Source organism: Phalacrocorax carbo, chromosome 1 (genome assembly GCF_963921805.1).
Source record: "Phalacrocorax carbo chromosome 1, bPhaCar2.1, whole genome shotgun sequence".
Taxonomy (NCBI): domain Eukaryota; kingdom Metazoa; phylum Chordata; class Aves; order Suliformes; family Phalacrocoracidae; genus Phalacrocorax; species Phalacrocorax carbo.
The window spans coordinates 44,041,822-44,058,575 of NC_087513.1; the positions used below are offsets into that span (position 1 = coordinate 44,041,822).

General features: G+C 38.7%; 1 protein-coding gene across 4 annotated transcripts in view; it reads left to right on the forward strand.

The window, feature by feature from the left end:
• The window catches only part of SYT1 (synaptotagmin 1), a 362,867-nt gene that overhangs the window by 259,116 nt on the left and 86,997 nt on the right, over positions 1-16,754 (forward strand). For 3 of the 4 annotated variants that reach the window (XM_064450060.1, XM_064450045.1, XM_064450053.1), the window contains 2 exons: positions 1,835-2,019; positions 15,451-15,573. In XM_064450060.1, the coding sequence (XP_064306130.1) occupies positions 1,835-2,019; positions 15,451-15,573 (308 nt within the window). The remainder of the gene's footprint in view (positions 1-1,834; positions 2,020-15,450; positions 15,574-16,754) is intronic. The other variant, XM_064450067.1, reaches the window with a different exon arrangement.

The window sequence follows — 16,754 nt, forward strand, 5'->3', positions numbered from 1 at the left end:
CTTCAAGTACTGCTAACAAGGCAGTACAACAAATACCTGATAAATTTGGGCACAGCATTAATTTCATATTGACATAACTCCTGTAGATTGGCTCAGATATAAAGTATAGTGTTATGTGAATGCCATTTTAGACGCCAAGTGTCTAACAGACTAAGTACACATGTGAAGTTTAGAATTTGAGAACACACATTGCCTGTGAAAGGCGATGGTTTTACATTTGTGAGTGCTGGATGAAAAACATTAAAAATTTGTAGTAGAGTCAGTTGTGCTACGAAGTGTTACCACACCAGATTTGAAGACGAAGTGAAATCATTAATGCATGAAATACAGATTTTAAGTTGTGATAAGTGCACATCTAATGCAATTTTAACTGCAGAATTGCTGCTGCTGACTCCATAAAATACAACCCATAAACAGCTGTTAATCTGTTCACTGTTTATCTTTTAACATTCATTTGTTTAGTAATCAGTTCTCATTTGTTCTACATATGGTACAGCTTCCCTTTTATAGCAGCTGCATTTAATGAACATTTGGAGACACAAAAGTATTACAGAAATTATTGTTGAACTATTCTGCATTATTTTTGTATCTGTCAACAAGGACACATGAATAAAAGTTAGAAATGCGGTCATTAAATTTAGAGTAAGGAAGGTGCAGGTGCTTTGTCCTCTTCCTGAACTGGTAATTTGTAGTGGAAGTTTCTGTGACCATGTTTCACACTCTGCTTAGCTCCTTTAAGCAATTCATTTTCTCTATTTATACTGTCCATTCCCTTTTGTGATTCACTGACATCAACATGTCAAATTTGATTCACTCTTCGGTTTTGCTCTGTATCATATTAGAGACCTTTAGGTAATGCACTGAGAGAGTGCCTTGCAGACCTGATCGACTCAGTGCGTTTTGAGATTTTTAGAAAATGACAGTTTACAAGATTTAAAGTTTTGTCAGGTGTTCTGGTTAAATGTGGGGATCAGTGGTCATTAAAGCTGATTTGTATGAAGATTATTCCCTTCTGGAGTACTTAAAGTGTCATCTTAATTCCTTTTTTCCAAAAATTCTGATCTTTAACAAGACCATTTTATCATAGAAAGTGTTCTCTGTTATTTATTCATGCTTCAGCCATGTCCAGCACCCTGGACTGAATGATTAAATGGATCATATGCTTTTCTTTATATGAAAGTGTAGGTAAGAATATAGCTATGTACTGAAACTTTGCTTGCACTAGAGCACGATGACAAATAGGGCAAATGCCCTTGGATTGGTCAGTCCTTTGTCCTTGGTCAGTCTTTACTGGTGACCTTGACCTGCATCTGTTGCGAGGAGTCTGTGAGTCTGTCAAGTACAGCAGTTGGCAGAGGAAAAGGGCTGTTCATTCAAACTGACCGCTTGGATCGGATGCCGTTCCGGAAAAGGGAAATTCCCAGTCAGTACCACCCGATTCAGCCACAATGCCAGGTGGGTTGGGGAGACAATTAAAAAAAGAAGCAAGTAATTGCCTAAATGTACCGAGCATTTTACAGATTTGCGCAGTGTAAATATTTTGGACATATTGTTTTCAGATGGTTGGTTAATCAAAATAGCTGCAAGTGAGTTTGATATGTGTCACCAGGCATGTAAATAGATCGATGTGTTAAATTGGTGTTGTGTGTGCAAATGCTCAGTTGGGAGAGATATACAATTCATGACAGGATATTTTAGAAAGGATTTCATGTGTTTCTGCAAAGCATTTTCATTGAAAAAGGCTTAGCTGTGAGAGAAATGTGCTTGTTTCTAAATTTAACCCTACTAACAGTTTACCACCTTCTTTTTGTGTGTGTCTCTTTTTCTCTTCCAGTGCCACCTTGGGCCTTAATAGCCATAGCCATAGTTGCAGTCCTATTAATCCTTACCTGCTGCTTTTGTCTCTGTAAGAAATGCTTGTTCAAAAAGAAGAACAAGAAGAAGGGAAAGGAGAAGGGAGGGAAGAATGCTATTAACATGAAAGATGTTAAAGATTTAGGGAAAACCATGAAAGACCAGGTAAAGTACCTCTCCTTTTCTTGGACTCTTGAGTTGCATTTGAAGATTTCTGTTTGATGTGTCTACAAAAAGTTCTGCTTCTTGCCTCAGTAGTGGCTCTGTGAAGAGGAGACTGATGGGCAGCATCTCCTCAGTGGTATCACAAAAGATGAATCTGGGTGTGGCACCACTGATAAAGCAGTCAGCCAATTTCCCTGCTCTGCTAAAAAAAGAAGAGCAAGCGTATAATGACTCATCTGGAAGGAGCAAATTTATTGAGAGTACCTTAGCTGTCCCAAAAATGAAACAAATGCGCACAATTTTCACTGTCATTTTTCAAGACTTTGACCAGGACCTAGTACAGTGTTTGCATATCTTTCTAGCAGTATTTCTGAGCTTACATAATAAACAGAAGTAGCTCTGAACTCTAAATCTCTTTTTACACAAAAGCAAAAGTTCAGCAGAGAAAGAAACAACAGTATAGAAATAAAAATGAGAAGCATAGAAACAAGGGAAAACAACCAATAAGGAAAAGTACAGGGGTGTTCAACACAGTGATGTTGGGAGGATTAATTCTGTACTAGAGAGGAGGAGATTAAAGATAGCAGGCCATACTTGTAGCTATGTCACTCAACTGAGTAACGTAGAGGAAAATATTAGCAAATGGCCAATTGAGCAGCATCATTTTCATAAGGGCAGAAAAACTGGTCGTTTGGATCTGCTTCATGCAAGAGAAGTAGAAGTTTCCGGGACCTAATCCTCAGGGCCACAGACTTGAATAATATGTTCCTGAAAGAAAACAAAGCTTTTTTTTAAACACAGTTTTAGTATTTTCCTTCCTGGAGCAAACTGTCAAGCATAAGCAGAAGAAAGGGGAAATAAATGTGAAGTATCCGTGTGTCCTCACTGCATTGCCAGGTTTCATAGGCTAAGAAGACAAAGAGCTACATTTTTCAAACAGAAAATGCTGAAGAGATTTAGAGAATTGCTTTGCAAAACCTCTTCAGTAGGAGCCAATAACTGTAAAGATACTGCATGGTCAAGTCTGTGGTCTCAAGACCCCTCATAAGATTCAGCCAGAGCAGTCCAGGAGCTCTTATCCAACCAAAGAGAGAGGATAAAAGCATTGTCAGGAATGAGCAGTTCCTTCCACAAGTTGGGATCTAGTGTAGGAGAACGCTGGGCTGAAGGCAGGTTGATTAGAAGTACAAGCCAAAGCTGGGAACCTGAGCGCTAGGGAGCTGATTGGGAACATGCTCCAAGAAGAGAAGCTTGGAGCACAGTAGCTAAAAGGCCCATGGAGCAGTCCAGAACAAGTGGTGAGATGCCACTGTACAGTGATGGAGCAGCCACCAATGTGGCTTATCAGCCAGTCTTAAGAGGCCTGGGACAGGTCAGCATGCTTCTACAGGCAGGTAAGGTGTGATAGGGGAAGAGCAAAATCAGGAGAGAGAATGAGGAAGCCTTAAAAGTCTGATGAGTAGCTGCAGCTGGATCACATGAATGGAGTCTGAAAGGAGCTCAGATAAGGGGAGGAAAATAATGGATAATCTTCAAAGGTACAGAGCTATCAAAGCTATTTCCAGTGTTCATTATCAGACAAGAGGACATTTTTTGTTGCTCTTGCTCAGTAGACAGTATGAAAAGAAAATAACTGAAGATCCAGTTGTTTTATTCCTGTTCATGCTACTGAATTGCAGTAGCCACTACTAAAATGTTGATCCATTAGGCAGTAGTTAACTTTTCTAGTCTATACGCTACACCAATAAAGTAAACCTTGGCAATATCAATTACTTTCAAGATGTATCTATTAAAATTTTATAGTGACCACTGTGCACACTGTCATCATGTGAGCGATGAAGGAAAGAGTGCGGATCCCTTGATCTGACACAATCTGTTTTGATATTCAGACCATAAGTACATATTGCATGCTTACAGCTAAAGAAGTTCACACCAGTTGCCTGTCCTAGGTGGACTCATGTGTCTACATGCTAGTAAGCAATGCAAAGCAGATTTCTCTACAGCCATCCCAGACTGTCTTACCGCAACTAATGGTGTCCTGCACAGGCACAAAAAATGAACAGCTGGAGCCCCTTGCATCCACACTGCAAGTGGAACACTTTACATAGTGCCCTGGTGCACAGTCTCAGCCTTGGTTGTACCTGGAGAGAAGATGCTTCATGTGCCACAATGGTGTACTGAAGTGCATAACACGAACACAGGACAAATTCACACCTGAAAACAACCTCATCAGTACACAAAATCACTAATGTAGATGCAGCTATTCCAAAGTTAGGAAGATTAGTGAGGCTGAGCTCAAAAAACAACGGAGCAGAAATTTTGAGTTCTCCCTTGAAAAATATTTTATTCTAATTTCATTTTCTCCATATGATGAATGTGAAACAAACCCCTTTTCTTTAAGCACTTTGATTTAGCATTTGTAGATTCCCTGTATTTGATTTATAGCCTTTGTTCTGGGCTATTAATATTAAATAATTGTGAGATATTTCCCCCTCAGCAATGCATAAAAATCAGATCACCAATTGCTGGGTTACCCTGGGCTACTGTTAGCCAGCTCCTCCCATTGAACCAAGAATAATTTGGAAGAACTGTTTGATTATGCTTGTGGAAAAATTCCTTGGGGTGTTTATTATTTTCTACCAATGATAACAAACCTATTACTTCGCTGTAGGACAAATAATGTGCAATTTGTTGACTGATATTTATGTGGAATTTGTTCCATATCTTGTAAGGCCTTTGTTGTATTTACAATATATTATTAAGTGTTTTTAATTATATTCATTAGGACCTGGATAAATGACCATGGATTCTTGGAAAACAAATATTGTAAATGCAAAATTACGTTATGTAATTACTATTGAGTTTAATTTCTGCTTTTTTCATGGGAAAATTTGGTAAAAAGCTGAATCATGCATCTCGTCTACAAAGAGAGCTCAAACTTTGAAGTGTTACACAGATAGGTATTTTAAGATGATTTCATTCAAAATATTCTGCATAGCTATACAAACATACTTTTGCCCAAACATTTTGGGATTTGACCAATATGTTTTGTTTTGCACAGTTAAACCTAAGGAGGGTAAATTCTCAGTTGATGTAAATGTCAGACCTTTAATAAGTGGATGGATCACCAACTCTCCAGCCAAGCTTCTTCTTCACTATCTAGGATTTCAAAAACAGGCTACTTAAATTAGCTCCTTAAATTCATTTTTTATACTTGTATACCCTCACACTAGCAGTCTGATAGTGTATAGATCTTAAGTCCTTGGCATTCAATAACTTCCACCAACTTAATTCCTAATTTGTGAAATTTTAGTTGTATGACTGATTATTTATTCTAATAGTTTAATCTTGAATTATCAGTGCAGATTTTAATATACCTAGCTGAACTCAATGCAGTGCTAAATGTGGAATATTTCAGTTAAAAGAATTGAACCACTTTAGAGGCTCTGACATAAAATAGAAAGGAGAATAACAAGAACACCTTTTAGCTCTTTAAAAAAGGAAATTTTAATGTTAAAAAAATAATTGAAGATCAAGATGTAGATCTAATGGATTATAAAGGGCAACATACAGTACCAAAGATCTGAAATGTTGTCAAAAAAACCAAAAACCTTAGTTCAGTCATTGTTAGGCCTGAACCTGCAAGTGCTAATTACCTTCTGCCTTCAGCTGAGAGTGCATAATACCAGTTGATAGGCACATGGCATCTTGCAAGATCCTAGTTCCCTAGGCACACAAAACTTGAAAGGGAGTAGCATTTGGTAAATCGAAATTATCAACTTCTGAAAATATAATTTCCATCTTAGTCTGGTTTTGTTTGTCAAAGAGAACTTCTAACCTATGTGTATCCGTGCTGACCTGCACATCCATGCCAAATCATTGTAGAGCTTTATAGCCTGACATAGTTAAATATCCTTTTGCCATAGAGACTCAGTCAGCTCCACAGTCACACATGACAGCTAGATGTTGCAGAAAGTGGAATACAATATTTGGTCTCTGTTAGAATATTTGTGCTTCAAAATGTCCACTTTCCTAAGCACAACTTCAAATGAGAAACTGTGTATGAAATAACATAGATTATGAGCAAATATAGTTGAGTTTAAGTGGGAGATGAGTTGAAAGTAAGGTTACATTTTCAGCCTTGAAAGCCATTTCATTGCAGGCAACGCTTACTTTTTCAAGTAGAGTGCACAACTCCACCAAGGGCCACCGAGAGGATTAGGTTGCTTCTAGGGGAGGCAAATTGTTAATGAATGTACTACTGTAAAAAGGTCATTTCTCCATGGTTTTTACTAATGTTTGTGTGTGGATGTTTTAATTTTTATTTCTTCCTTCTATGTCCTCCTTGTCTATGTTGTGTCTCATGACTGTTCTGGATTGTCACTTGCGGTAGGTTTATTTTGCTATTTGGACGCACCTAGTCTAAAGCTGTGATACATGTAGTCTTCTGACAGCTCTGGCTCCTCAGCTGAGATTTACATGTAGTAGCTTTGATACAAACATCAAGAGGCTGAACTAAATTGATTGGGTGTTTTTTTGGTTGGGTATGTATTTGGGGGGAGGCTAGAGGAGGGCGAAAGAGAAGAGGTTGTCATTCTTTCTGTAGTTAAAATATGAAGTCAAACTGTACTAGAAAGCTCAAGTTTAAAATTGATAGGCACATAAAAGTAACTTGCTAATTTTATTTTCTTTTTGTATAAATGTCATCATATCAAAAGTAGATGAAGGCAGTGTGTATTTTTAATGTCTTAGTTTCTAAGTGTTGCTAAAATGATTGGTACCTCATGAAACTTACTGTGGGCTTTCACATCGTCTCAGTACAGTGCCCACGCTTTAAGTTCTTAGTGCTCCATACCAAACTCTTTTGAGTGGTCTTACTCCAGAGTTCTGTTGGTGCAACTGAATGACAGCTAGCACCAGTGTTTTTATGAGATCTTCCCATCACAGTTTTCATCTGTTTCCCAGTTTCCCAGTCTCTGCTAATGCCCCTGGTGGCTCCCACTACTTTAGGAAAAAAAAAAAAGCCCCCAAACACCCAGCTCCAGAGACACTATAATAACTGCTGATTTATTGGGTCTGAATTTAATGCAATGGTACAGCAAATTCTTGCTTAAGCTCAGCCTGTGGGCTGAGTAAAGGAATAGACATAATGATTTCAGTCATGAACAGCAGCACTGAAAAACTGCTAAAATTTAGCTCTATTGCTTGGAGAATAATTGTTGTGGTGGTCTGAACATTTTATTAGGTCACAAAGCATTTGTGGAGAAGGAGATTTAATAGCTCAGTCCTTTCTCATTACATCAGGCTAAAACACTGTCACTAGTGAAAGATTTTTGGCTTACAATGAATGTGTCTGTTAGGTGAAATAGGAGATTTGGGATCAGGTATATGTACTATACCCTGGAGTATGAGGAGTATATTCTTGGCTCTGCTACTGACTTACTGTGGCCTTCGGTCAGCCACCTGACTTCTCTGTATGTTTTTTCTCCTTTTACATAGGCTTTCCTTTTACACTGGGTTATGTACTAACTTAATCAGAATATTCTGACCGAAGTTCATGTATTAATAGCAGTGAAACATCAGGGCGTTATAAAGTAACATGATACTGAGAGCTGCAATTGCGCCTAATCAAACTTCAACATATAATGATTTTCTTAGATTATTTCACCTTATGATTTTAGCTGTTAAACAGTAAACACCCTTGCCCTCATAGAGACAAAATACTGAAGGAACAAGCTTTTTAATGTTAGGTGCCCTGAAATATTTCAAAGAAGTAGTGTGTGTTGACCTGGCAGCATGAAGATGATAGCCAAAATGAAGTCAGTTAAATCCACAGTGACATCCAGAGAGTGTGGATTTCACCTGAGGGAACCTCAACCTTTATTGCCAGAAATAATCCAGGAGGATCTTTTTGAGGGACAGGACCTCTGTTGCTGGCAGTGGTCTTTTCCTCTGCAATGTTTGTTCATGTGCTTTGGTTTCCCAGTTGAATGCCCAGAGAATAGTGAGCGTATTTATTCAACAGTGCCACCTGTCTTGGTTTTAGCACACCAATTCCCATTTGTTGGCACCTTCAGCCCATGGTGACATTAATGCTCGCTGTGGCTTATCCCCAATGCAATGAAACATCCTAATTCACACTCAGAAAGACAGCATTTGCTACAGAGCCATTACAGTGTAGAAAATCAGTCAGAAACAATGGGGACAAGTCTTTCGTAGAAAACAAGCCCAATAAGTATACTGTGGCAGTCAAAATGGATTGTCTGAGTCCCATTTTTACAATAATTCAACCTCAGGCTTGACCAACTGTCCTGCTTTTTCACCTGCCTCAGAAGGCAACTGTGAAGGGTGCATAAAACTTCCTGAAAAATGTGAAAATAACATGTTTATGAAGATGCAATGTTATAGATGAGTGTTTGTGTTCTGCAGGGTTTTCCACAAAATTCTTTTTTAACTTAGATTTATATTAGACTTCAGAATCCTGAAAATATGGAAGCAACAGCTGTGAGCCACAAGGCTGAGCTTTTCTGCATTCCTGTCTCTTCCTCTCAGTCACTCCCAAGAAGACACAGAAGTTTGCTTTGCATGCTTCCTGAGTTTCTTTTTCCTCATTTAAAAAAATATTTTTCCTGTAAAATATTTCTTTTATTACTTCTATGGTAACCTATTGTACTGTTGGGATGATATGAAGATAGAGATCCTACTCATTTTCTCACATGTCTTGTTTTCTGTACTGAAGGTCTTGCCACTGGAAGCTTCCATTGTGAAGGACATTTCTGCCTTGTGGTCTCTTGATTAACAGACCAAATTTTGATTTCTTTATTCAAGACCAGAGTCTGCAGGTTCCTAATGAGTGGTGTCTAGGAAGTATGCAATTATTCCCTAAATTAAGTGATTTGAATCACACTCTCGAGACATTTACCTGTATCCACTGATTATATGGAGAGCTAAACTCTTACACTAAGTGCCTGAAGTTAGTGGGTATGAATAACCTACAACAGGAACAGCCATTCATATCAGTAAGGTGTACATTTCAAACCCCACTGGGAATATTTGTTTACTTTTTAAGCAAAGGCATTTATTCTTTACAAAATGATGAATAACAAATATGAGTAGCAAAATAACCTTCAAGCATGAGAATATCAGATGCTTGATGAAGGCCTGTTTAGAGGATGGTCAGAGAATGATCTTATCTCTTTTTAAGCAACTGAACCAAAAGAACAAGTCTTTGCCAACTTTTTCTCCATAGAGCAATGTGGCACCCAATAAATCATGTCTGGCTGTATTTAGGTTCATTTTCACTGTTAAATAGACGTAGTCATAATTATACAGTATGACAAATTTTTCAAACAGAAATAAATGTAGTACTTAGAGTGGTCCCCCCATGTCGAAGAGCCAGCTCTCTCCCAAAGCGTGGGTTCCGTCTGGCCTGCTGCCATTTATTTGGGGAGGATGAAGAACAATTGATGGAGCAGCGTGCACTGGCCAAGCAGCCTAAAGCTGCCTCCTACTCACAGCCTGCTGCTTAGCGCAACCAAGCACTGCCATATGGGAAATGGGGGCAGAGCACACTAGCGTACTTGCAAGAGTGCTTACTTCTTTTAGTTCATGCACATAGTCCCTGCGTTCAAAGCAGAGCCCTGACCCACAGGGCGAACTTTCAAAATAGGCCCCCAGGCTGAGATCAGCTGCATCTTTTTTCAGCAAATAAACTCTGGCTACAAGAAAAACAGGTTGATTTGGGGGCTTAACAGCTCCAACTGGAATGTATATATTCATATTTTACATTTAACACCTACAGCATTTGCTGTATTCTTCTGTTGCACCAGAATAAGTTGGTATTTTAGCGCCCAAACAATTCAATGAGCCCTCAAGCTGAACTTATGACTTCTTGTCATAGAGCTCCTGAAGAAAGAAGGCCTTTTGAATAACCCGACAGACCATCTAAAACCTGGATAACAAGCAAGGAAGTTATGTCAAGGCATTGCATGTGGGACACAGCGGGGTCTTGCTCGTTCTGTGCATCGGTGTGGCCTGCTGCTGGTGTGTGAGGCCAACACTCTTAGAGCAGTAATGGCAAAGTAGATTTCACAATGACCAAAGCCTGGCTGAGCCACTGGAAACCTGTGCACAACATGCTTTTTAAATTAATTCATGGAGAGAAAGCAGATGCTGAATGAATGAAATGTTGCCTTTCCTTCTGAGGGACTCTGATAGAGAATGTGCTACAATTGCAGGCTTTTCTGCTTTGTGATAGGGAATCAGCCAGGAATTTTTAAAGGCTTTTCTTTTCCCCTGGGATAAAAATTGGCCCAGACAGAATTATGGTGTTCTTGAATGTGAAAGAAATTGATAAGAGGTGCACCACCATTAGTGGAAATGCAGCCATTCCTAGGTGTGGAGGAAAAATTGCCTTGCTGATAAATTCATTGTTGGACATGGCACAGAACATTCTCGATACAAAATAATATTGTTTCCTTCCATTCAGCTCAGCAGGCATTGCACAAGCCTGAACGCTGGGCATCATTCACACGTTAAAAAAATATCCCCTTCACCGTGTGAACAAAAGGAATGATTGATGGGGCAGGTGGAGATGGAACTCAGGATGGCGGCATGCACTGTGCAGCAAATAAACTTACAGGCTACAGTCAGCATTATGTTTTCCTTCTTAACATCTCTCCTTCTTGCTTACTGGTAACTTGTTTCCTTAAAAGTAACACCATAGGCCACCCCATGAATGGAAGGAACCCTAAAAACTCTGTTAATGAAGGTGTTTCTTTGCATATGACAATGAAAGGCACTTTGCTTGCAGTCCGAAATAGCTTGTGACACGTACTAGGTGTTAACAGCGAAACGCGAAGATAACTGAGACCAGAATCAAAGACCAAAATACACATTCATGGGTCTTTGCATCCTCCTGGTGACTCAGACATGACTGTGGCCTCTGCCTCGCTGTACAGGAGGCAAGGAAGTACAGTTGCTCCCCCAGCAGCTTTGTTACCTGAGTCTCATATCAGTTTGCTTTCCTGGAGCTTCTGCATACATGGAATCTGGAGGCAACCAGCAGACTGACTGTGCTAAATCCTTTGCAGAACCCCTCAATTTCTACAGATAGTTTCGGGAGGGATTAAATGAACATGTACATAAAGCTGTTTTAATCCCCAGAAGCTCTTCTGTAGTTTGTGGTGGATAGTAGTGGGGTAAACCCAGTGACAGGGTGCAGGGCTTTTGGTGGAACTGAGCTGGAAGCGAGAGATGTTTGCAGTATCAGGAGGGTACCATCACTGGAGAGAGGCTTTTGTCGGCTGGGGGAATCAGATGGGGAGGAAGCCCAGGAAATGTGAAACCCCAGTGCAGGGTGTGGAGTTTGCAGAACTGCAATTACAAGCAGTTTTAGGTTTTCTTTCCTTTTTTAATGCAAAAGATGTAACCACAAAAAAAAAAAATAATAATTAAAATCAAGCATTTTCTTTAACAACTCAGAAGAAGAGAGGAAACTGTAAAACCACTCTTAATTATGTAACGGAAGTGAAGAAACAACCAGCAGATTGAACTGTGCATCCCAGATTGCTGTAATTTAGCCCCATTTGTTGTAGGAACCACGACAGAGTAGATGAGCTTGAAAACAATTAACTAAACATGGCACACAGAAAAGCAGATACTAATGCTGTATGTAGATACGTGTCTGCACCCTTGGTTAGAACTAGTTACAGAGCTCATCCAAATATGGATTAAATTAGGGGTTGCTCAAAAATTCATTTGTGTTCCAGGTCTAAGAAAATATACACTGTATATTGTGTAGCTCTGTTAAGGTCCCTGGCACAAAGCAACTTTTCCCACTTGCCGATTTCATTAGATGTGGATGTATCACCTTGTAAGGGTTGTATTGGATTAATGCTTTTTTTGTACATTCCTACACCCGCTTACATATAAGCCTATGTTTTTCAGATACTTATACACATGTAAGAGGATATAGAGGATATAGAGGTTTCATTGTTCTGTGTTTCTGCATATGTTATGCAGAAATGAAGAAACCGCTTGAGTGAAATTAACAGTCATCCCAAATTAGAAAAGATAAATCTGGTCTCCAGCACAATGTAATAATGCATTTCTATGTTGCATATTTCACAGAAAAAGCCTTTAAAATGTCATGGAATTAAAAGAAATATTAGGAAAGGAAAGGCTTATATTCCTCTGCATCTAAATCCAGGCTTACTGATCACAGTTGTGTCAGTTAAAGAAGCTTGAGGAAAAAGCTGGCTCATAATTAAAAATAGTTTATTTTTTCTAAAACCAATAAAATATAGCTGCTTATTTTAATTGATTGTAGCAATACAACGGTAAGATCCAATATATTGTGATATAGTGTGCTATAAATTGAGGGTTGCAGTGCTCTTCCATCAAAGATTGATCTTTGAGAGAATCTCAATACAAAATGAAAATCCCTACGGGGTGTTTCAAGTACTTTGAAGCAATTCAATTCTTCTTCCTCTTTGGAACTCAGCAGCTGCATCAAACATGAGAAACTTCTGTGCTTCCTTAAACTCAGCTTCTTGAAACATTGGCCTCTAGTTTGAAAGCAAATTCCTCTCTTGACGGTAAAAACTATTATGTACAGACTGCTGTAGAGATAATCATTTGTCATTTCTTCCCTCCCCTCATGCAATGCCCTTGGCCAAATCTGAACACTGTCTTATTCTTAGTGTTTCTTAGTGCTTCAGTATTTCTGAGTGAAGGTCAAGAAGAATCATATAGCTCCTCAGCTGATGTGAGTAAAGTGCAATGTTTTCCATCTCCCCTGGGAAATAGCTTTCACCTTCCAATAAGCCTCTCATAACCTGTGGAGAAGAGTTTCCCAACCATGTAATGTTTTCTGCCTGCACTTAAAAGCCCCGCTTGCAAGAGGGACGTTAGCTTCCCATTATATTTCCCATAGTCGTGGTAAGAACTTTTTCACACTGAGTTACCCACAGCTCTGGCATCTCCTGGATTGATCAGCTATGCAGAAGAGTAAATAATTTTTCCAGAGAGAGTATGGATATGTAACTATTGCTTTGATGCAATAGTTACAAATTCCTCATACCTGGGAATTGACACAGAAGGGTCTTTTTGCACTCTCCCTTTCATCCCTGAGGAATGGCTGTAGGATATTTCCTCTCAAACAAAATCCAGGTCAAAAGTAGATGGAATAGCAGGAAGTTCAGTACTTAGCCCAGAAATTATGATATACTGGAGATGTTTATCACTCTTGTGTCATGAAGTCCTCTGTTAGAGCAATACTGGGATGATTCAGAGTAGCGGGTCTTGGACTTAACATCCCACTCTGAGTTATTGCTTCCTGTTGTCTCCAGGCTCTGCTAAATATGGTTGCTTCAGCTGGATTGAGTCACATCTTTTTTTTTTTCTTTCATGATCACAAAACCTCAAGGTTATTTTTATTACCAGTGAAAGCAAGGTGTTTAGTGTAATCACATCACCCCATATCCTGAAAGTCCCACGTATGGTCCTACAGGGGCTGTGCCTCAAACTGGCTTTGCTCCAACAGTATCCTCTTGCCATAGAGCCTGTCAGTTTTGAAGCGTCACGCTTGTTGTTGTACTAACAAAAATGTTGCGCTAAAGCCAGGGAACTCACTAGCAGCTCAGCAATTAAAATGTTTCAAAATCATTTTCTTTTCAGGCAGTTCAGCCCTTCCAAATAGAAATGGTTTAGTTCAAAAAGTATTACTCTTCCTACACCACAGGTGATTCTCATCCACTGCCGACCTTTCACAGTGATCTCATCCAGGTACACTGTAATTTATGTTCCTGGTAAAGAGTCCATCACTCACTAACATTCAGATATTTAACTCAAACCCAGCTCCTCAGTTTGCATAAATCAATGTTGTTGCATTGATTTCAGTTGAGCTATGCCAGCTAAATTTTTAGCTTATTTCAAAAAGTAGAAAAATATTTGCTTCATACTGTACAGTTTTGAGCCTGACCTTTTGAATTTAGATCTAGCTTCTGAAAAATAACATTTTCTACCTCAGAGATCAATCTTTGCTCTTACCACACCCATACAACTGTTGGATGGCCCCCACTGCCTTCCTGGCTGAGTGAGAACATTGATGCTTTCATGTACTTTCTTTCACCAACCACCATCAGCCATGGGTATAGATACTTTCCAGACGTGCTAGCTCTTCAGCTAGTGAGCTCCAGCGGCAACCTCATGTTTATATATGCTGTAGGTTTCTTCAGACCACCTCACAATGTGAAGAAAGAAAGAGCATAATAAATCTCATTCTTGCACTTAATAGTCTCTCTGCAAGCAGAAGCTCCATATAGAAGGAACTTTCATCCCAATAGGGCTCTTATAGTCTTACTGTTTACTGTAATATGCAAATAATAATTCTGGATAAATGCTCAGTATTGATTCCTTGTTTTCACACTCCCAATTTTATTTTCACATTTTCCACAATTTTTCACTATTTGTCACATCACTTCTGCCCATTTCTCAGTTCTTACTTGGATAAGAATCTGCTGGAATAAGATTTACATAGTTAGTTACGGTTCACATGGTTTAATAATTGTATGAATTCCCTTTTCCACAATGCAAATACTTCTGCTTTCTGGTACAGCAAAGAAATAATTACATCATTTAGTATTTCAATTATGTATAAAATCTAAGATAACTGCTGTGTCCTCTAAAAATAGCAGGTTTTATGCAATGGAGAAAGCTGTAAGCAGTTTTGTATTTCTTTATTTTTGCGTTTCTTTCTAAGCAAACTAAAATCAACTTTCAATCAGTTTGGTTCAGCCAAGCTTTATAGCAAGAATGAATAAAAAGGAAATTGGTCTCGGGAGGGAGGGAAAAGGAGAAACATGCATTTGCTAATGGCATGGTGAAAACTTTGCTTCCATATTCATTCTAAATAAACATGAAAAATGTTTGGCATATGATTGTAGGAAGAACTCATCCACAGCACATGCTCTTTATCATAGTAATCCTACAGAAACATGTTGCCAATTGCAAACAATTCACAGCATGCACAACCAGATTTGACAGTGCCAAGATATTAAGTTGAATGAGTGTTTGCCTTTGCTTATTTAATAGCATGTTTGCCTCCTTGTGCCTCTTTAAGAGCCAGTGTGAGCCCAGAAGAATTTTTTTATATCAAGTTGATGTTTTGTTTCTACTCTCAGGTTTTATAAAAATTGTTGCTTGTAATGGTCCAAGAAGCTTTCTTCCTACTTCCATTGCTTGCTTGCTGATTTATAACATCTTCTTGAGCAACCTAAATAGTATAAATATATATGTAAACTGCATACTTGGATTTCTGCTGTCATGCTTGCTTTTAATGGCTTTAAAATAGATTTAAGGACAGTGTCTATCTTAAACTGGTACTTAAGAGTTTACCTTATTTATGAATATTACGTTCCTTCTTTCTAGGCTCTTAAGGATGATGATGCTGAGACTGGGCTGACTGATGGGGAAGAGAAAGAAGAACCCAAAGAAGTGGAGAAACTAGGGAAAATCCAATATTCGTTGGATTATGACTTCCAGAATAATCAGGTTTGAAACAACCAACCTGTAACATTTCATTTCTGTGTGTGTAAGGGAAGAATGAAATAATACATTTACTTGCAGTAGATATTTCTGAAATCCTTACTGCTTGCATGGAGTACAGGGAGAAAGCAAGACTGGAGATTCATGACAGAGGTACTACTAAATTGGTATTCAATGTACTCAGAGTTTATATTACACCTTTAATCAAAATTGAAGGCATAGTTTTAGCTAATGGTTATTAATCAGTTATATTAAGGTATCACCAATCAATGTCAACCCACATTATATTATGGAGTCTGCATGCAGACAGTGAAAGATGGCTTCAGCCTCCAGGTATTCAAAATGTAAGCAAACAGAAGATGGGAGGAAAAAGAGAGGGATGTAAAAGTAAGTTGATTCATAGTGAGTCTTTTAGTAAGTTGGTAAGATTGCCAGGAGTAGCTTTCTCTCACTTCATCAGGTGTGCACTTTGCCTTATTAACTAGCTTCATCAGGTTCTGTTGCTCTCCATGAAAGTACACCTACTAGCCAAGAAAATTTTAGTTTGAAACAAAAGTTCAGATAAAAAGGTCTGTCCCCAAAATAACATAAAAGTTGCACAAGAAGAATCTCTCCAGTCAAGGACTGATATTCCTTCAGTACCCTACTCTGAAGCTGGTAAAACCAAACTTTGGCATGCTTACCCACATTTTTGTCGATGTAATGTGATGTAGACCTAGAATCAACCTACTTAACAGGTCTGGCCACATCCTGAACTAGCTCATATTTAATTCCCCTCCCTGGGTTCTTGCTGTGTTTGGGATCACTTTTGTCAATTATACCAATTCACAGCCTCACATCAAAACTCACTGCAATTAACTTTGGACTGAAGTACACCAACACATCAGACTTCTTCATTTCTACCACGTTTTTTCAGTGAACTTCAGAATACATACCCTGCATTTCATTTTTTGACAACTTCAGTCAAAACCACATCATTCTGCTCTATTTAGGGAAAAAAATTACTACTGAACTTAAATCCCTGATAATTCCTCCTCTTCATCTGAACTGACTTCCACATGTATTTGTGATTTGTTTCCACATTCAGATTATTTATTTGATGCTGTTCACAGAATGTAGTGTTGCAAGAAAAAGAAATAAGCAAAATTAAGAAAAATTTCTGTGTCAGCAGCTGGGTATTTACACAC